This window comes from Ictidomys tridecemlineatus, chromosome 4, assembly GCF_052094955.1.
Source record: "Ictidomys tridecemlineatus isolate mIctTri1 chromosome 4, mIctTri1.hap1, whole genome shotgun sequence".
Classification (NCBI taxonomy): Eukaryota; Metazoa; Chordata; class Mammalia; order Rodentia; family Sciuridae; genus Ictidomys; species Ictidomys tridecemlineatus.
Genome location: NC_135480.1, coordinates 47,809,372 through 47,831,460, shown reverse-complemented (window position 1 = coordinate 47,831,460; position 22,089 = coordinate 47,809,372). Strand labels below are relative to the sequence as shown.

At 36.9% G+C, this 22,089-nt stretch overlaps 1 protein-coding gene across 2 annotated transcripts in view; it reads left to right on the top strand.

Annotated features, from left to right (window-relative positions):
* Positions 1–2,962: 2,962 nt before the first annotated feature.
* Pde3b (phosphodiesterase 3B) overlaps positions 2,963–22,089 on the top strand; it is a 179,850-nt gene continuing 160,723 nt past the window's right edge. Inside the window, exon 1 of one of the 2 annotated variants that reach the window (XM_078046436.1) lies at positions 2,963–4,280. In XM_078046436.1, the coding sequence (XP_077902562.1) occupies positions 3,324–4,280 (957 nt within the window). In that variant the 5' untranslated portion in view covers positions 2,963–3,323. The remainder of the gene's footprint in view (positions 4,281–22,089) is intronic. The other variant, XM_005326856.4, reaches the window with a different exon arrangement.

Here is a 22,089-nt window from a genome sequence, read left to right as displayed (position 1 = left end):
ATGCAGGGCAATTTCCATGCAGCAATGGTTAGCCACAGAGGTCCCAGGTGGAGTAGGCTCCAACAGTTGGGTCAAGCCTAGTAATGGTATGTCTCAACTGGTACTTGAGTAGAAACCAGGTGGCACCTAGAATTTCTGTCAATGTTAATGGAGACCTTAAGCTTTAAACTGGGGATTAAAGGCAGTATTAGGGCTTGAAACTGTTGAATAAATGAATGTATTCATTAATGAAGAAAAATTAAATATTGTTGGAGGGAGTGGTACAAAGAGAACAGATGAAATAAAAGAAGCAAGGGAATTAAATATAAAGATCTAGGTGGGGTTCTTCCATATGTAATCCGGGCATTGGTGTCTTATTGGTATGGGTATAGGAGAATAGCAAAAACAACAAAATTATCACCCTACAAGCTGAGTCACATGAGGGAACTCTGGGTCTATGGATACCATTATTAGAAAAAAGGAATACACAGGGGGTTGCATTGCCCCAGAATAATTTGGAAAATGGGTGGTGATCACTAGGATTCCATGTCACGGATCATCAAGTTGGAAGAATGACAATATCCACTAGAAAGGAGAGAGGTCATGGATCAAGATGTGAGTGAAAATAAAGTCAGGTAAAATGAGGCTGGGGTATACAGTGTCAAGAAAAGCCAAAGGTATGTGATACGAGACCTTTCATCACAATGGATAATGGTCATAAGTTCTTGAACCTAAAGACAAGAGCTAAGTAAATCTATTGGTTGTGTAAGTTTGGCAGAAGAATAATTAAATAAGGTGACCTCTAAGAAATGCAGCCTAGTAATAATCTTTGACAAAGACTGTAAACAGAGAAGGGAGTTGCTATAAACATAGCTAGCTCATTCTTTTTGTGAATATTTTTAGTTAAGTAAACTTCTGATGGTCTTTGGTCATGTTCTTACATTTTATTTTAGAATTCTCTCAGGTGCTGGGTTGGTGTTCAGAGGAATGCACTCCAACCAGGGGTTATTGAGAGTTGGGCTTTTAGTTCTACAAACATCTTGATGACAGCTGAAAGAAGGCTAATGAATTGAGAACTAAAACAATTTTATGAAGATGGCTTTGAGTTCTATTTTCTAGAAAACAATCTTTTGGTATAAACCCCTTTATTTTTACTCTTCAACACTGAGAGTTCAATTTAATGGGGTAGTACAAATTATTCAAAGGTTGCTCTTACAGTCTAAAAGGTGAATCTTTAGGATGTCTGCATGTATTTTGGGTACAGGTATTATAGTCTTTATAAGTCATCTTAATTAAATTGTTTCATTTCACAGCTGAGAATTATGAGGCATATAAAAGTTACCCAACTTGCTTACTACCAGGGCATGAATAGCTGGGCTGGAACTAAAATTCAAGAAACTGGATTTCTAGTCCATTACTGTTTCCATTACCATGCCTATCCTATCCTGGATGACAACCTCAGATTTTAAAAAGAAAACACAAATTTTTAATCTGAATTTGTTCTAATTTTCTAATCAATTACTTCCTAAGAGAATCTACAAAAGGCATTTCAGTAATGTTGGTGATAGTTTTGCCATGCTCTTTCTTACATCCTACAAAAAGTGTAGGAACCCTACTTTAAACTTCAATATGATGATAAGTTCTATGCATAAGATTAAAAAATGTTAATTGCTGAGTTTTATTGAAATGAACTTTTTTTCCATTTGTATGTCTGGTGGAAAAAAGATCTGATGAATTTTTATCTTCTAGGGCAAGTTTTTGGATAATCAATTAGAAAACTCCAGTAAATATTGTTTTTTTTCTTTATTCAACAGAACAGGAAAAGGAATTCTGGTCCTTTTTTATCTTGGTCAAACTCTTGCGCTAATTCTTGTCATTTCTGTTGTGTATGTGAACTATGACCATATACGAAAATGCTCTGCTTTAGGTCATGGCTGTGGGCAGAGATTAATTGGTGAAAAATAGGCCTGTTTGTGGGCTTTACCACACAGTAAGGTTTCTCATCTCCCTGGAAAAATGTGGAATTAGCTCTTTGAGAAATGCAGGCCATGAGGTCGAAGGGAATTTCGGTGGAGTTCTCTAAGGCAGTTATGATTGGTTAGATTCCAGAGCAATCCTTCTGGTACAGGAAAGTTCTTTTCTTTCCTCTTTCAAGTCCATGTTTCCTAATGGACTAGTTTCACCAGTGCTTCACAGCATCTTATTTGGTTTCTTTCAAGGCCAACCTATCCAAACTGGGGGGTGGTCTGGAAGAGGATACAAGGACTTCACACCCATGTCCCTTCTCTAGAACATGCTGTTACAGTGAGAACGCAGGAAGAACATTTGAGACAGCACATCTATACTGCACTGGAGGGAGGCAGGAGATGGGAAGCAGTGTGTGTGTGGCAATGGTGCAAAGTGGAACAGTTAGTTCCTCTCCTAACTGAAGCAGGGTTCTTCATCAAGGCCCATATGGATACTCCCAGAGGGCACATCACAGGCACTGCCTGGCCCAAGAATCCACGTTGCTGTTGGGGCCAGACCTAGTGATTAGGGTTTTTCATCTGGTCTTGTGGTGGCTGGCCCTCAACGGGTCCTAGCTCTGCCCACCCTGACCCGGGCTGAGGGTAGAGGCGCCAGCCCCGCCCCTCTCACTCTTAGCTCCGTATCCTTCTCCTTGGGGACCACAAACACTTTTTTCTCTCAAGACCTGTCAGAGGTAGTGACTTACTCCCAAAGAGAGCCTGCGCGCCTGGAGTCCCAGGATGGCGGCCTTGCCTCTTCCATCCACGGACAACCTCGTCCGCCTCTACCAGTCGGGGTCAGTCTTAGGACCCCTGCAGCCGCACTCGGCCCGGGCGACGCTCTGCCAGCTGGGTACCCGGCTCGCGTCCCCATCTGGCGGTCGCGGCGCCCGCGGTGGCGGGATAGGGCGCGGGCGCGCGCGGGCGGCGGGCGGGGCGCGCTCCCGGCAGGGACAGCCGCGGGGGAGGAGCGCCAGCCCGCCGCTCGCGCGCCCAACGGACCAGGCTGGGGCCGTGAGGTAACTGTTGCAGCCAGCGGGAGCTGGGAGGCGACACCGAGTCTCCAGTCCGGAGAGGTGCCCGAGGGAAAAGGAGGAGGCGGCCGCAGCGGTCCCGGAGAGAAGCTCCTGCCGCGCCTCTGCTCAGCCAGCATGTCGTGGACTCCGCCGCTCCAGAGCCCGCGCGGCGGGGACCCCGGGTGGCGACGGCGGGCGCAGCCCTGACGCGTCTCGATCCGGTGGTCGCCCCGAACGCGGGGGACCGGGGTCCTGGAGCGCGAGCGGCCGCTGCGGTCCCAGCGGGGTGCGCTGAGCCCTGCGGCTCCCTGCGGTCCCGGCCATGAGGAGGGACGAGCGAGACGCCAAAGCCATGAGGTACCCGCAGTCGCCGGACGGGGCCGGCTCGCCCCTCGAGAGTCTGAGGAACGGCTACGTGAAGAGCTGCGTGAGCCCGCTGCGGCAGGACCCTCCGCGCGGCTTCTTCTTTCACCTCTGCCGCTTCTGCAACGTGGAGCCACCGCCGGCCTACCCCCCGCAGCGGCGGCGCGGCTCCCCCTTCTCCCCGGCGCGCCTCTCGCTGGGCGCCCTGGCCGCCTTTGTCTTTGCCCTGCTGCTCGGCGCGGGGCCCTGGAGCTGGGCTGCCGGGGCCGCCCGGCTGCGGACGCTGCTGAGCGTGTGCTCGCACAGCCTCAGCCCTCTCTTCAGCATCGCCTGTGCCTTCTTCTTCCTCACCTGCTTCCTGACGCGGACCCAGCGGGGGCCCGGCCCCGGCCGGAGCGGCGGCTCCTGGTGGCTGCTGGCGCTGCCCGCCTGCTGCTACCTGGGGGACTTCTTGGTGTGGCAGTGGTGGTCTTGGTCTGGGGGGGACGCGGCCGCGGCCGCGCACACGCCCCCGGCGGCGGCGGGCAGGTTGTTGTTGGTGCTGAGCTTCGTGGGGCTGCTGACGCTCGCGCACCCGGTGCGACTCGGGCACAGCATCCTGGTACTGCTCGTCGCCAGCTTGGTCTGGTGGGTCTCCTTCGCCAGCCTCGGGGCGCTGCCCACTGCCCTCAGGCCGCTGCTCTCCTGCCTGGTCGGGGCCGTCGGATGCCTGCTGGCCCTGGGCTTGGATCACTTCTTTTACCTCAGGGAAGCCGCGCCTCACCCCCGGGTGCCCAGCACCCTGGAAGAAAAAGTGCCTGTGATCAGACCCCGGAGGAGGTCCAGTTGCGCGTCGCTAGGAGAAACGGCCTCCGGTCACTATGGCAGTGGCAAAATGTTCAGGAGACCTTCGTTGCCTTGTATTTCGAGAGAGCAGGTAGGTGAACAGAAAGCCGGGCTCAGTGCCCGTGGGCTGGCTGCTGCACGGCGCGCCGACCTGGGGGGGGGAAACAAAGGCGAGGGGATCGTGGTTTGTTCTGGAAAGGTTTCTTCAAATACAGAAAACTTTTTAGAAACACAAAGCAAGTACGTTTTCTCTTGCAGTAGGAATGGGACAGCTGTTCTTATTGCAGTTGTTGAAGACTTTGTGCAGTAAGGCGGATTATGTGTGGTTTGATAGGTTCACTACTGCACTTTGGGCATACTTTGATGTCGGTCTCTTTGGTGCCATTTATCTGTTGCTGTTAACAATGATGATAATCGGCGCGAAAACAACATTCTACCTTTAAATGAGACAACCTATCTGGATTTATTTATTTATTTATTTTTTAAATATTTATTTTATTTCTTAGTTTTAGGTGGACACAATGTCTTTATTTTACATTTATGTGGTGCTGAGGATTGAACCCAGTGCCTCATGCATGCTAGGCAAGCACTCTACCACTGCGCCACAACCCCAGCCCCTATCTGATTTTTAAATGGGATTTTGTTATTATTGATAATAACGAGAGGAGTCATAGATCTTGTAATTAAAAGAACAGAAATGAGCTTTGGAACTGAGACTTAATTAGATGAAAAAGAGGAATGTGGGCAAATGCAAAGTTATACAGACTAACTCATGGTAATGTGTATTTGTTGCATAATTAGGGGAATGTTTTAACAATTTAACCTTTAAACCTGGTAATGTCTGGAAAGATGCCAGCACATTTCCATTTTTTTTTTCTTGTAGGCTTTCATAGTTTTGATTTTTAAAAGAATCAAAATCATCAGGGACTGAGCATATCTTTATATAGCATTGAGATCTCTATTTGGTGTACATAACCAGAAAACTTAGTGTAATAACTGTTCACTGAGCATTTACTAAGTCAAAGTGCCTTACATATGTTGTCTCAAAGCCTCTCAAGGACTCTGTTTGGTAGGTGACATTAACCTCAGTTTAGAGATGAGCCAATTGAGGTTTATTGAGGTGACCCAACTTCACAAGTGTAGAAAGCGTTGGTGTTAGGATTTGATTAGATTTTTTTAGTGCTGTGTTCTGTGCAACTTAACTGGTAAGTGCAGAGGTTTTAAGTAGGAGTATATATCATTAGTTTTCAGACTTAATTGATTAGTGATATCTTTAACCTAGCATATTGGAAACAAAATTTTCTTGTCCTTACTAAGTCTGAGATACTTTGTTTCTTTTCTTTTCTGTCATGTGTACTCTTCAAGATAATCTACAAGATAACCATGTTGATTTTATGACATGTTAAACACTGACCTGTGGTGTTCCAATGAGACAACACTTTGCTTTTTTGATATGGCTTTAGAAGCCACTGTTATGCTCTGTAATTTTTGGTTAAATGCTTGAAAATAATGTTACACGTTTTGTTTTCTATGTTTACTCCCAATGATAATAGACATTGCTTAGAAAATGTGTATCACGAGAAAAGTTGTTTTAAGAGGATTCATTGTACAGCAAAGTAGTATCCATTATTTTCATAGACTGGAATGACTTTTGACTTTTGATTACAAGGGAATTTCTTTTAGCACAGTTTCATAACATTTGTAGACAATTTTGCTGAACTTAACAACATTATAGTTTAATATATTTTCATTGCAGCTTGATGGGTATAGTCAACTTCTAATCCTCTTAATCCAGTGGGGTGCTCTTTCCCTCATAGCAACTTTTATCAGCCTTTGACTAGGTGTACTGCTGTGCTGGGTAGTTTCATTTTTTTAATTTGTATTAGAGGAAAATACAATTTGTGCTTCTAAAAAGGGCATATTTTCTTGGTGCACAAAATCCTTATTAACTGAGTAGAAAAATTTGGGGAGTCTTAAAATATTTGTTAATAGTTCAGGGGTTTGTACGTGGTTGCTTAATGTTTAGTGTCAGAAATTGATACTATATGGGTGTTTCTAGAAAAGAATATTATTAACCTAGTAGAGATTGTAATAACAAGAATTTTTATTTATGCTGTTCTTGAAGTTTAATAGGATTTGTGTGTGTGTGTGTGTGCTTCACATATATATTAAAGAATTTAAGAGGAAACCAGTACTTTTATGGAAGTAAAAGATCAAGAGATTTTGTAATTTTCAATATGTTGTATATGACAATTATAAAAATACTTTGTTGTTTCAGAGGTGAAGAAAGAAGAAAAGTATTTGAGTGGAAACTGACATAGGGGAAAATGTTCTGGACTCTTAGGCAGAGGATTGAGGGCATGTTTAGGACCCTTAGGTAGAGGATTGAGCAAAGTCTTGACTCGCCTGTTTAACCTTTAAATTTCAGTAAATCTTTCTGAGTTTCAGGGATCCTGTAAAGCCAGGGGAATACCAGTAGATGAATTTTATAATACTTTCTTAGTCTAAAATTATTTGTGTTCAGTTAGTAAATACTTCTGGTAAAGATTAAATAAGAGTATAAAGGACCACAAATTAGTAATTTTTGAAGTTTTATTTTTCATGTTGAATATTGATATTGCTAACCTATATTTTTTAAGCCTGATGCTTGGAAAAAATAAATATTGTGTGTTTTTTGGAAAGAGAGAGCTTTAAAAAATGCATATGTGTATTCATTTTTTGATAACAAAATCATCATACTTTCATTTCCTTAAGAATTTAAATGTTTTTATTAACATCTTAAAAACCACTGAAAAATGCATATTAATATAAATGTTTTTAATTGGGTAAGAATGGATTTAAAGTATTTTTTAATTTTGGGGATGTTAAGTACTGTGTTGAAAAATAATGGCACATATTTGTAAAACATTTGACTTAATGCGTAATAGTTGGTTTAAATATTATACACGTCACTTTTTAACTTAAGTTTTTTTTCAAAGTATTTAGAGATTTAAAATTTAAATCTAAGTACTGCTGACTGTGTTCTGCTTTGATGGGTTAATAGAAAGAAGCACTGAGTTTGTAATCTGTCTGCTAGGAGTCAACTGAAACTTAAGAAGTTGTTGTTAAAAAATCAGTTGTCTAATGAAAGCTTTGAGCAGAACTAACAAATACATTTTCATTGTATATTCTACAATGTAGTTTTCAGCTTTTCAACAAGACCATTTTGTGTGGTTAGGTAAATATGGGGTTTTGAAAGGCAAGTTGGTATGTGAGATACTTTTCTATACCTAAAATGGCAAGTGCTTTTTAAATGGTTTGGTAAATATTTTAAAATTCTGTGGTCTTAATGCCCATAAATACTATTTAAAGTGTTAATTTTATTTGAAAAAAGTGTACATATGTAGTGTGAAGACTTAAAATTAGAGGGATTTTAAAGTGTCCATGATTATTTAACCCTTCTAAGGAATTTGCAGTTCCCCACTGTGAATTAATTAATTTCTCCCTCCCTCCCTCCATCCCTCCCTCCCTTCCTTCCTTCCTTCCTTCCTTCTTTCCTTCCTTCCTGCATTGGGAATTGAACCTAGGGCCTCAAACATGCAAAGCAAGCTATGTAACACTTAGCTATATTTTCAGCCCTTTTTGAATATTATTTTGAGGCAGGGTCTGGCTAAATTGCCCAGACTGACTTTACATTTGTCATCCTCTTTCCTCTGCTTCCCGAGTAGTTGGGATTACAGGTGTGTGCCATCATGTTTGGCTCTCACTTTGAATTTTTAAAATAATATTGTAGTATTTTTGAAATGATTTTATGGCTTCAATGATGAGTGTTTCATTCTAATTTATGTTAATATTTTGTAGATAAATAAAATATGCTGTTTACATAATAATTTTATACCCTATTTTGTCATTATGTATTCTGCCATCAGTTATCAAAAACACAAATTTGATTAAATCACTTGCCCCATTTTAAGAATGCTTCATGGCTTTTCATTGTTCAGGAGATAAAGTTCATGCCCTTGACCATTGCTTGCTAAGGCCTTCATAACCTGATTTTAGCCTTTTTGGTTTTGTGTATTATAAAGCATTTTAGAACTTGTAAATTGTCCTGACGCTTTCTTCTATTCTTGGTTCTTTTTCTTTTGGTTTTACCATTCCAACAAGTTGAAATCTCTAAGGCACAAATAAGATTCAGATATCTTTAGATAGTTAACTGACACTGAAATTAATATGAAATTGGACACAAAAACTTCATTATAGCAAAATTGGCTACATTTGAGAATAAAAGTTGACAGATTATGAGAAGCAATGTTGATGTGTGATAGAATATTTTAATTATATTAGATGAGATAGTAACATTTCTGTAATTTATGTTTTCATACACTGAGTGAACGGCAGCCATAAGTAAAACTGGAAAGGTTTCATGGACTTGTTTTCATGGTCCTCAGGCACTGTCTTCCACAGTGGCAGGTTCTTATTCTCTTTTCACTTCCCATTTTAATTACCAGGTCAGCCTATTTTTCTAACACCCTCTCCTTCCTTTTCATACCCCATCCAAAGCAGGAAGAATCTATACTGGCTGAAAAGCTTATTTTATTGTAAATGTTTGTATAGAAGATATTGGGGGATTTACAGTTTAATTGAAATCTACTTATTACATAAAAACGAAAGGAATTGAACTCTAGAGAATAAAAATTTTGGCTAAGGTTTATGCTGTGAAATATTGTGAAAACAAGTCCTAGAACCTAGATCTTGTCTTCCAGTCTACCTATATTTTCCATAAAGAGCATTTGTACATGCAGTCATAATTTTCAAGGTTGTACTTAATTTCTCAAGGTGTGTCCAATTGTGTAATAAAAGGCAATATCCTTGATTAAAGGAGTGGGAGAAGTAAAGGGAGAGAGCAGGGAAAGTGTTTGGAGGGACTTGAAATCACATAATTCATAATAATGACCTTGAAGATAGATGGGTTCTTTTGGGTGACTTTTTAGGATTGTAGCTAGTCTCAAACTCAAGTGGTATCAGGGACTAGTCGTATAACACACACACACACACACACACACACACACACACACATATTTTTTTTAAAGGAAGAAAGGGAGAGTTAAAAAAAGAATAGAAGTGAATTAACTGTTATCTGCTTTGTGTAAAGACATTGTTCTGTTTAAACAAAAGAATCTGAACAACTGTGTTAGCCAAACAAAATTTTAGGAGATTTGGGTTCTGTCTGTAGGTAGTTCCTGATAATTCGTAACATTGAGTTGGTGTTCATCTTGTTAATTACAAGTGGATCCCTGCTTATTTAGATGGTCATTAGAAGCCTGTTCTTGGAACTTGGGACAGAGGAATGTATCTCTGAGTGTGTTTTATTTTTTATTTTTTTTATGACCTAGAACTTTCTCTCCAGCATTGAGGTTTCTTATCTTTAAAGATTTTTCTCCTTCATCAGTTACAGTATTTTTTTTTTTTTTTGGCTACTGCTTCCTCCTTTACATACAACTTGCATTTAGCAGATTTTCAATTTATTTGTTACAATTTAAATTTTTAATGAGAAATATCATGTGTAAAAGACTGTACACACATATTTTTATATGGTTTAAGAAAAAATAAAGTAAAATATGAAAATAAAATAACACACTACTAGTTTGCCTCCCACTCTATCTACCTCTCTTTAATCCTTTTCTTCCTAGAGATTGCTTTCTCCTGAGGTAGGGGGTTCCCCCTGCACCCTCTGCCATTTATTCCCTTGCTTATTTTTATATTATTATAGCCCTTCATGACTGTTGCTAATAATGTTTTTATTGTGTCTGTTTGAGTTTTATGTAAATAGAATCCTACTGTATGCATTCTTCTGTAACTTTTTTCTTGACAGTTTTGAAATTCATCCAAGTTGATGTGGATAGTTGTGGTTCATTTATTCAACGCTTTACAGTACTTCATTATGGATCCATTTCACTGTTTATGGACCTTTAGGTGTTTTTCAGTTGATTGGTATTATATATCAAGCTACTATGAAAATTCTTGTAAATGTCTCCTGATGTATATGGGTGTGTAGAAGTAGAATTGTTGATTGTAAAGTGTGCTCATATTAAACTCTTACTGTATATGCAGACAGAATAATGGTACCCCAAAGATGTTCATGTTCTAATTCCTTCAGTATTTGAATATGTTACTTCACATATTAAAAGGGGCTTTGCAGATGGGATTTAAGGATTTTAAGATGGTGAGATCATCCAGGATTATCTGAGTGAGCTCAGGGTAATCACAAACATCCTTTAAAAGTGGAAAAGAGAGGCAGAAGAGGTCACTGACGTTGATGGGATAATGGAAGCAGGTTTGGAGCAATGCAATGTGAGGAGGAGTCACTTAGCCTGTCTTTGTTAGCTTTGATATTGTAAGGTGACCATAAGCCATAAATAATGTATGTATGCATGTATATATTAAATTGTGGTAAAATGTATATAAAATTTACTATCAACCATTTTTAGGTGTATAGTTCGGTGATAATAAGTACATTTGCATTGGTATACAATCATCACCACCATCCATTTCCAGAACTTTTTTCATCTTCCCAGACTGAAACTTTATACCCACTAAAGGTTAACTCTCCATTTCTTCCTTATCCCTGCTCTAGCAACCACCATTTTACTCTATGAATTTCACTGGTCTAGGAACTTCATATAAATGAAATAAAACAATATTTGTCTTTTAGTGACTAGCTTATTTCACTTAGCATAATGTTTTTGAGGCTTTTGTATGTTGTAGCATGTCTCAAAATTTCCTTCATACTGTTGAAAATATTCTATTGTAAGTATATACTATATTTTCTTTATTAATCAGTTTGTTCATGTATACTTGGATTGCTTCCACTTTTTGGATGTTGTGAAAAGTATGCTGTTATAAACATGAGTGTTTGAGTTCTTGTCTTCAGTTCTTTAGGGTATATATCCAGAAATGGAATTATTGAAAAAATTATGGTAGTTCTATTTTGAATATTTTGAGGAAACACCATACTCTTTCCTATAAATGGCTGCTTTATTTTATAACCTCACCAGCAGTGTACAAAACTTCCATTTTCTACGTCAACGTTTGCTATTATTTATTTTTTTTTGTAGCCATCTACTGAGTGTGAAATGATATCTCAGTGTGGTTTTAATTTGCATTTCCATAAGGATTAGTGATATTGAATACCTTTTCTTATGTTTAGCCATTTGCATGTCTTTGGAGAAAGTCTACTCAAGTCCTTTTGCCCATTTTTAAATTGAGTTTGTTTTCTTCACTGTTGATTTGTAGGTGTTCCTTATTATGGATATAAACTCCTTATTAGATATGATTTGTAAATGTTTGTTCTATTACATGGCTGTCCTTCACTCTATTGATAGTGTTTTTTGATATGCAAAAGGTTTTAATTTTGATGAAGTTTATCTGTTTTTTCTTTGTTGGTTATGTTTTTGGTGTCAGAGAAATCATTGCCAAATTCAGTGTTATGAAATTTTCTCCTTATGTTCTAAGAGTTTCATAAATGTTTGAGCTCCTGTATTTAGGACTTTGGTCCATTTTGAGTTGATTTTTGTATATGGTATAAGGAAATGGTCCAATTGATTTATTTACTTGTGTATATCCAGCTTTCCTAAAACCATTTGTTGGCTTCTCTATTGGAAATAAATTAATCACATTATGCGAGAGTTTATTTTCTGGGCTCTCTGTTTTATTCCATTGATCTTTTCTTATTTTTTGATGGTACTGGGGATTGAACCTAAGACCTTGCACATAATAGGCAAGGGCTCCACCACTGCTTTACATCCTCGGCTCTTCCTTGGTCTTTATGTCTGTTTTTATGTCAATATTGGACTGTTTTGATTATTGTAATTTTATAGTAAGTTTTGTAACCAGAAAATAGAATATCTCACACTTTGTTCTTTTTCAAAATTGCTTTGGCTCTTTAGGGGGTCTTTTGAGATTCCACATGAATTTTAGATTGGAGTGTTCTGTTTCTGAAGAAAAAGTCATTGGAGTTCATTTTTAGTATTATTGTAGTAAAAAGCACATAACTATTTATTGTCTCAACCATATTTATTTATTTATTTACCACATTGTGTTTATTTGTCTTTAGATACTGATTAAAGCTTCTATGAAGTCATCACCCTTAACAAGATACTTAAAAACAGTTCATCCAGAATACCAAGTGAACCTTTGCAATTGGTAAAAGCATATTAAAAGTTACTTGCCAGTACAGTCATGCTGTCCTCCTCCCCATACCTTGTTTAAAGATCCCTGTGTTTTAGGAGGTAGCTGCTATGTTGGCCACTCAACTATCACATTGAAATAAGCTAAACTAAAAAACATACCTTTAAATCACAGTCACACAATTTTAGAAATTATAACAAGGTTACTTGTTCTAACAATTCGTAAAACAGTTAGTTTAAAAATATGGTTTATTCCATCCTTATATTTAAAAAAAAGTCTTTTTTTTCTTTTTAGATATACATGATAGTAGAGTGTATTTTGACATAGTATACATACATGGAGTATAACTTATTCTAATTAGGATCCCATTCTTGTGGTTGTACATGATGTGGAGTTTCACTGGTCATGCATTCATACATGAACATAGGAAAGTTATGTCTGATTCATTCTACTGTCTTGCTTATTCCCATCCCCACTTCTTTTCCTTCTTTCCCCTTTGTCTAACCCAATGAACTCTGTTCTTCCCTCCCTCACTCTTATTATATGGTCTTAATGTTTTAAAATGTAAAGTTCAATAGTGTAAGAATATTCACATTGTTGTGAAGTAGAACTCTAGAATTTTTAATCTTGTGTAACTAAAACCATATCTAGTAAACAGCTTCTTTCTTCCCCCTCCCTATAGCTTTAGTAAACACCATTCTACTTCTGTTTCTATGAATTTGACTACTTAAAGTAGTCATGTAAGTGGAATTATACATAGTCATCATTGAATTTTGATAGGGATTACATCCAGTTCATAGATTGTCATCTTAATAATGGTAAGTCTTCACAATGATGAACATGGAATGTCTTACTATTTGTTTTTGTCTTCATTTCTTCCAGCAACATTTTGTAATTTCAGTATACAAATCTTTTAGGTTAAATTTGCTCCTAAGTATTTTATCCTTTTTGGCGCTATCGTAAATGGAACTTAATTTCCTTTTTGGATTGTTTATTGTTATCGTATAAAACCTAACTAATTTATAGGTGTTGATTTTGTACTCTGAAACATTACCAAATTTGTTTAGTCTAGTAGTTTTTTGTGTGAAAATCTTTGGGGTGTTCAACTTGTGATCCAAACTAATGCTGCATATGTAGACTAAGAAACATCAGGTGAAATTCTTTCTCCAGAAAGAGGGCAAACTAAAACTATTTCAGACTAGCAAAAATTGAGAGTTTTTATCACCAAAAGTAAATACTTAGGCAGAAGGAAGAACTGGGATCAAGAAGGGAGGCCAATGATAAATATATAGGTAAAACAAGCAAACATTGATGTTCTAAAACATTAGCAATGCCCAATTTGCAAGGGGATACAGGCTAGAATTAAAACGCCAGAACACAGTAATTTCACTAGATGGAAAAATTAGAATAGTATGCTTAAAAGATATTGTTCAAGAGGAGGGTGAAGAGTCTGACTTTAGATCTTGTTATATATTTCGATAGCTAGTGCAACTGCTGAAAGGATAGATATTGAGTGGAAGAAAGGAATGAGAGATAAAAGAGGAACAAACAATATAACAGGGAAAAGGGAGTGGTGGTAGAGAAAATGACAAGGAAGACAAATATAGAATACATATAAAAAGATGATGGAAACAAATACAAATACTGTATATCACTAATCATAATAAACATTGAGGGCAAGTTGGAGTTAAAAATAAGAGAGGTTATCTACTTGGCTTAAAGTATTTGTCCATGTACTCTTTACAAGCATAAGGATATATAAAAATAGCAAATTAAAGATTGGAAAAAGGATACAAAACACATTCTTTAAGAAAATTGTATAAAATATTAACACCAAACTAGGAGAACCTTTTATTAGAGAAAAAGTGTATCATTATATAATTATAAAAGATTTATCTCACCAAGAAGACAAAATTCTAAGTTTGTAAGTATTTAATGACATATACATCTGTGTTGATACACATGCATGCATGCACACACAAATAATCAGCTGTTTCCAAATTCACCTACAATTGAAAGTGTTCCTTTTGGGTACTATTTACATCTGTAGTTCATTCTCAACATATAATATACAGTAGTTCCCTCTCGTCTGTAGTTTTGCTTTCCACAGTATCGGTTACCCATGGTCAACTGTGTTCCAGAAATATTAAATGGCAAATATTGAATAAACAGTTCATAGGCTTTAAATTGCACAACGATCTGCCTAATGTTATGAAATCTTTTTTAAAATATTTTTTTCTTAGTCGCAGTTGGACACAATACCTTCATTTTATTTGTTTTTTTTTTTTTAAAGAGAGGGTGAGAGAAGGGGGGGGAGAGAGAGAGAGAGAGAGAGAGAGAGAGAGAGAGAGAGAGAATTTTTTTTTTAAAGAGAGAGAGAGAGAGGAGAGAGAATTTTTAATATTAATTTTTTAGTTCTCGGCGGACACAACATCTTTGTAGTTGGTATGTGGTGCTGAGGATCGAACCCGGGCCGCACGCATGCCAGGCGAGCGCGCTACCGCTTGAGCCACATCCCCAGCCCATTTTATTTGTTTTTATACAGTGCTGAGGATCAAACCCATGTGCCTTGCATGTGCTATGCAAGTGCTCTACTGATAAGCCACAACCCTAGTCCTGAAATCTTGTAATATTCATTCTATTCAAGATGTGAGTCATGCCTCTATATACACTACCCTCCTGTTAGTCACTTGGTACATGTCTTGACTATGAGATTGACTGATGTGGTATCCCAAGGGGTACTTGTAGTCAAGTAACTTTTATATAGTATCCTAATGCTGCATTATAGTAATTGTGTTTTCCAGTTCATTTCATCTCATCATGTAGCCTTTGTACCACAAGATAGGAGAATATAGTATATTAAGGTATTTTGGAAGAGAGAGACTTTATTCACATAACTTTTATTAAAGTAAAATTATTCTGTTTTTAATTATTATTGAGAAGTCTCTTATTGTGCTTAATTTACAAATTAAATTTTGTCATAGATATGAATAGGAAAAAAACAGTATAAGTAGGATAGGGTACAATATATAGTACTTGCCACAGTTTCAGGTAGACACTGGAGTCTTGGAATATTTCCCCTGAGAACAGGAGTAACTACTATGTTATACTTTATTTATTTATTTATTTATTTATTTATTTTTATTTTTTTATCTGTATTTTTTAATCCATGTTTTTATTGGTTGTTCACAACATTACAAAGCTCTTGACATATCATATTTCATACATTAGATTGTAGTGGGTTATGAACTCCCAATTTTACCCCAAATGCAGATTGCAGAATCACGTGGGTTACACATCCACAATTTTACATAATGCCCTATTAGTAATTGTTGTATTCTGCTACCTTTCCTATCCCCTACTATCCCCCCTATACTTGATTTATATTGTCTTAATTACTTCCACAATTAATGAGTCCCTGTTTTGAGCATTGCAGTGTTCTAGGTCCTGTGGGGAAAATAAAAAGATGAATAGGACAGTTTTGTCTTTAGGGAGTTTATATCTAGTTGAAAAAGATATGTAAACTAGCTCACTACAAGACAAAATTGCATTCTTGCTGTATTTCCACTCTGAGTACTTTATAGCAGAATGCAAAAGACCATTATTTTTTAATCGGAATGTATTAGAAGTCCTCTTCTAAAAGTAAAGGAAGCATTCGAAGGATACATGTATAACTTAAGTAGAAACAGCCATTTGGACTGATAAACCATCTGTAGGTTAAAAAAAAAGTTAATGACACTGTCATGGAAATCAGAATGGAGAGCTGCGAGTGTAGAATCGATGTAGAAATGTTTCTAGAAAAGAAACTGGAAGGTTGTTTGAAAGTAATGTGTGGAAGATCTTGTATGCCATCTGAAAATTTTGGATTTATTTTATATTTAATGGAAAATGTTAGATATGATTTTCCAGAGAATAGAGACATTTTCCTTATTTTAGGGAAATTTGTAACAATATGAAGAGTTGATGAGAGAATCAAATGACTGGGGGCAGAGAGGTTATTATAATCATTCATGTGAGAGACCCAGAACAGTCACTCTAGTGTCTAGAAAGAGGTCTGAAGATGTTTCAGGTCTAGGTAGGTGTCTGAAAGATTAGTGGTGCCATTAGCTAATGTAAGGATCATGGTAAAAGGAGGTGGTTTAGGAGAAATGACAAAGACCTTGGTTTTATTGATTAAGCATGTTCTCACATATTTTTGCTTAGTATCTCTAAGTGGGATATATATTCCTTAGGTGTAAGGATCAAACACTATTTTTCATTTCTCATATAAATTTAGGAGTTCACCATGGATATCTATTATTATTTTTATTGTACTATTTCTTAATGTTTCCATTTTAAACTTGAGTGCAGCAAAGAACTTTGGTGGAGATGATTCCCAATTTCTTTCTCTTTTTGTATTTTCAGTAGCAATAATCAGTGTTTCACAATGATGAAACCAGATTGCTAATGTTTAAATGGCATTTCTGTCACTTATAGAATATTGGGAAAGTTGTTAAACTTCTCTGTACTTGTTTCCCTGTGTTAAGATTGGGGATGACATCTCATGTTAGTAGATGGATGTGATAATGACATGTCACTGTGAAGGTAAAACAAATTAATAATTTAAGTTCTTGGAATAGTGTCTGGCACATGACAAGCTCTCAACTAGTTAGTTGTTGTTGCTTTTATTAATAGTTGAAATTTTCATCTTCAAATTACTCAGCAACTTAAGCAAAATTACTCTAAAATCAATGGTAATGTTTATTGAAATGTATATCTTTTGGACAATCCCTTTTTATTATCCTGATACTTCTCTTGGAAAGTATTAAATAAAAAGACAAATTCCTTCCATAAGGGATTATATGAGGGAAATTCTTGTAGCAGTTATATTTAGGATAAAATAGAAAAAATACAAGAGATCATTTCAGAAGGGATTAAAATTTTTGAAGTTTCATAGTTAAATGTTAAGAACTTTGACTGGGTACAATGGTGCATGCTGTAATCCCAGTGACTTGGGAGGCTGAAGCAGGAGGATTGCAAGTTCAAAGTTAGCCTCAGCAATTTAGCAAGGCTCTAAACAACTTAGTGAGACCATGTCTCAAAATAAAAAATAAAAAGGGTTGAGGACATCACTCAGTGGTTAAGTACCCCTGGGTTCAATTCCTGGTACAAAAAAAAAAAAATTAAGAAAAGAGTTTGTCAACTACTATAATCATAATTTGCTGCCCCATTAGTTGTTTTGTTCCAATTTTTCACTTTGGAGTTGGATGTGTATTTAAAGAAATGTAAAAATAAATATGAATGTGATTTTTTACTATTACATGTGGAAGTATTTCTTTGGGAGAAAGCATTTACATACTCAGTAGTACCCAGAATATTTATCATTATGTAAGTCTTTTTTTGGTCTTTTTTGTTGTTGTTGTAAAAATAAGCACATATAGAAGCAGCTGTACTTATAGATAAGTACCTGTAATGTTTCCTTCTCAGTTCACTGTTAAGCATGTTTATGATAGCTCTGCAGCTTCACCCCAGGAATGGTAAGAGGGAGGAGACAATAGATAAAGAAACAGAGGAAGAGAAATAGTATGCAAAAAGTGGCTCATCTAGACCTCTTCTCATTCCAGTCAATATTAGTCACCTTACTTTAGTACTTCTTCAATTTAATGCTTTGTTCCACTTTTTCAGATAAAGTGCCTGAAGAGCTTCTACCACTTAATGAGAATGGTTTAAAACAGACCATGTGAATACAAATGAAATTTTACAAATAAATGGGGAAGTAGTCTTCTGTTAGGGCAAAATACATACACACTAGAAAACAGCAATATTTATCATTTTGTAAGTTAGTTGTTTGTTTTTATTGCAAAAATAAGCTTAGCACTGTGGTGCTTGCATGTAGTCCCAGTTACTTGGGAGGCTGAGGCAGGAGGATCACTTGGGCTCAGGAGTTTAAGGTCAGTTAGCCTGGGTAATATACTGAGACTCCCAACTTAAAAAAAACAAAAAATGGCATGGTAAAAAGAAAAACACCAAGGAAATATGAGGCTGTGAAGAATCATATAAGTATACTATCCTACGACCATACTACCTTCAGGAGTTTAATATAAGATACAAGTAAAGATTTTATTTTAGAGAAAAGGACAATAAATAATATTGTGCTTGAGGTGTTTCAATAAATAATACCCATATTTTCTGCGTAGATTCTGGACAAACAGAAAAAACGACTGATGAGAGATTAGAATATTCCCATTTATTCCCGGTAAAGCTGACATTGGAGGACATGGCATATATATATATATATATATATATATATATAGTTTTGTTTTCTAATACTGAACCCTGGAGTTAAATAGACAAACCTGATCACTGGCAGCAGTGTCCTCCCTATTTGCTGAAAGAGCCTATCCATGGAGGAGCTAGCCAGTAGGCTTCTAAGAGTAAAAGCAAGGGGTAGAGTTATGCTTCTGTAATTCTTTAGTCCAAATTTACCAACTAGGCAAATCACTATTTTCCTTCTATGAGAAAAATAGGCCAGAAGAGAGGCCAGAAGTATTTATGGGAAATTCTTTGTCATAGAAACCATAGAGTTGAGGGAAAGACATTGCCTCTCATTATGAAAATAGAAAAAAAAAGTAACATACTTTTTACACAAGTATTTTGCTTGTTTTATGTTCTCTTTTTTCAAGTATAGCTTTTACTTAGTTACATGGAGTATACATATATAATTTAAAAATTAAGCCTAGATCCATCCTTCCTTCTTTCCTTCCTCCTTTTTTTCCCCTTCTTGACAAAATTGAGTCTCTTCCTCCTGTGTGCATTTATTGATGCCTTTAATGCTGTGTTGTATTTGTACTTATAGTGTCTTTCTTAACTCTATATTTTATGTTCTTTAAATGCAGGAGTGGTATCTCATTTACTTTTGTATCTCTGGGGCTTGTCATATACCAAATAAATAGTGTATTGAATTGTATTATTGCATTAATTATCATTCTCTTAATCACTTTACATGGCATTTTTTTCCTAGATGCTACATGATGGTCATAATTCTGTCATTTTTGTACATACCTATGTAATTCCTCAATGACTTGAGGAAGAGGATGCCTAAGGAATAATTTCTCAAAATCACAAAACCAGCAATAGTCTTCTTTAGCAGAGAAGCTTCCTTTAGATATATACCCAACTTTATAGGTGAAGCTTGGAAGAATGTTGAAAGTTGAGAGCGGAGAGACTAATGCAAGAGTCACCCCTTTAAAAAAAGTGGAAGGAGTATAAAATGAGAATTTAAGGTGAAATCATAGTGATGCAGCAGCAGTATTAACAATTTTGACGTTACTTTATCAGATATGGCTTACGAAAAAATGCTTAAGAATTGGTTAAAAACTCCTAGGTGTTTGAATGTTTCTCAGTTAACAAGTGTTGACAGGGCATTTTCAGTGCTTTGTACTTTTTATTTCTAGGGAAGAATTTTCATTCTTAATATAAATTTACTAATGTTTATAGTTCAAGGAGAAAGATAATATAGTAAATTATCAGTCATAATTAGCAAATTCTAGAAAAGTGATTATTTTAAACAAATACATTCTTGTCAAGTTTCTGACAGAAACAATTTTTATCATTTTAAATAGATTTTTTGCTGTGCCTATTTTTTCAAATTTACCCCATTTCTGCTTAATGAGCAGATCATGATGAAAATAATTTATTTCCTTGATAAATAAGTGTTGTTGTTTTCAGCAGTGTTACTTTGTCCATGATACAAGTGGCTTTAAAAATCTCTTTTCCATATACTGAATGATGTCTCTTAATTTTTTTAAAATATATTTTTTAGTTGTTGATGGACCTTTTTTTAAATTTATTTATTTACATGCGTTGCTGAGAATCCAACCCAGTGCCTCACACATACTAGGCAAGCACTCTACCTCTGAGCCACAACCCCAGCCTTGTATTTTTAATTTTTACCTGCTCATTATGTACAAACTGTCTGTAGCCAGCTGGATAACAGGCATTCTAACTTCTCAGTACATTCAAGCTCTTTGCTGTTAGCTGTCATTTCTTACTATTATCAATCTTTAACCCTTTCTCAATTTGTTACTGATTGTCAGTGGTAATTCAGAAAGTTAGTTAACGAAGCTAATTAGAATTGGCTGTAAAAATAAGAGTGAAAAGTTCTGAGAGTCTTTCTCATGGATATAGTATAAAGACTTTGTAACATCTATTTTGACTGCACAGATACTGTTTTTGCTTTTTTTGCTTGTTTTGGTATAGAAACCCTGGATAAATGAGGTAATTGATAATATTGTGTCAACCCAAGCAGTTAAAATAGATTTTTTTCTTTTCTTTCTTAGTAAAGTATACCACATATACTGCAAAGTGAACAAATCATTCAATTAAACTTTACGTATATATATACCTATGTAATTACTACTCAAATAAAAACATAGAACCCTCATTGATTCCCTCATGTTCTCTCTCTCATCAGTTTTGCCTATTCTGAAACTTCATGGTTCTTGTGTTACAAAGTATTATTATTAATTTTAAAAATTTTTTCTTTCCCATTTATTCTTGCAGCATTCATTTAATGCCTAATATGAGTAAGAAACTAATAATTTGGAGATTAAAAGATGAATAAAATATACCTTGCCATCAAGAAACTTGCGTTCTAGTATAAGGAAAAAAAGTGCCTTATAGGAGATATAAACAAAATACAGAGAAGTCAGCTTCATTGATGTGACCAAAATGTGTGACATAAACAACTTAAAGGAGGAAAGATTTATTTTGCCTTATGGTTTCAGTCTATGCTTTGGCCCTGAGGTGAGGGAGAACATCATGACAGAAGGGTGTATGGATACATCTCAGCCCATGGCAACTAGAAAGGAGTTGGTGGGTGAGGTGCTGGAGGTACATGTGCCCTTGGACATGCCTCCAGTGACCTACTTCCTCCAACCAGGCCCCACCTGCCTATAGTTTCTACCACTTCCAAATAGTCCAGTCAGCTATCAGTGGATTAATCCACTGATGAGGTTAGAGCCCTCATGTTCAATAACATCCTAAAAGCCCCACCTCTGGACATTGTGATATTGAGGACTAAGCGCTCAATATATTAGACTTGGGGAATAGTCTAAATCCAAACCATAACAGTTAGTGAGGGCCCTGGCAGAAAATAGATGGCACACTCAAATGGAAAGTGTTGATTTAAGTATGAAGCGTTAAGGGAAACTAACATAGTATGATAAAGTATTTGTTGAGCGACAATGGGTAGCCATTACTGCCTTTAGATATACAAGCACAGAATGGGGAGTTGTTACCAGAGAGCAAATGTATGAAGGTCCATTTCACAGAAACTGTGGCCTCTAGTAGAAGAACACTTCCAAACAGAGGTGATTTTACATGAGAGCTGAGGGAGTAAATTCCCCAGGCAACCTCACTCCTAGTCTTTCATTTTCATGTCACTGTCTTGCATTGGCTGAACCCATCCAGAAGACAGAGGCCAAGGAGGAGCTGTTGATATGAGCAAAACCTCTTGGTGTGCAGAACAACTGAGAACAGTGGAGAATGGATCTTGAGGAGCAAATGAAATAAAGGTAGTACAATTGGCTGGGCTTTTTTTTTTTTTTGGTACTGGGGATTGAACCCTCAGGTGTTTAACCACTGAGCCACATCCTCAGCCCCTTTTTAATATTTTATTTTGAGACAGGGTCTTGCTGAGTTGCTTAGGGCCTCACTAAGTTGCTAAGATTGGCTTTGAACTCATGATCCTACTG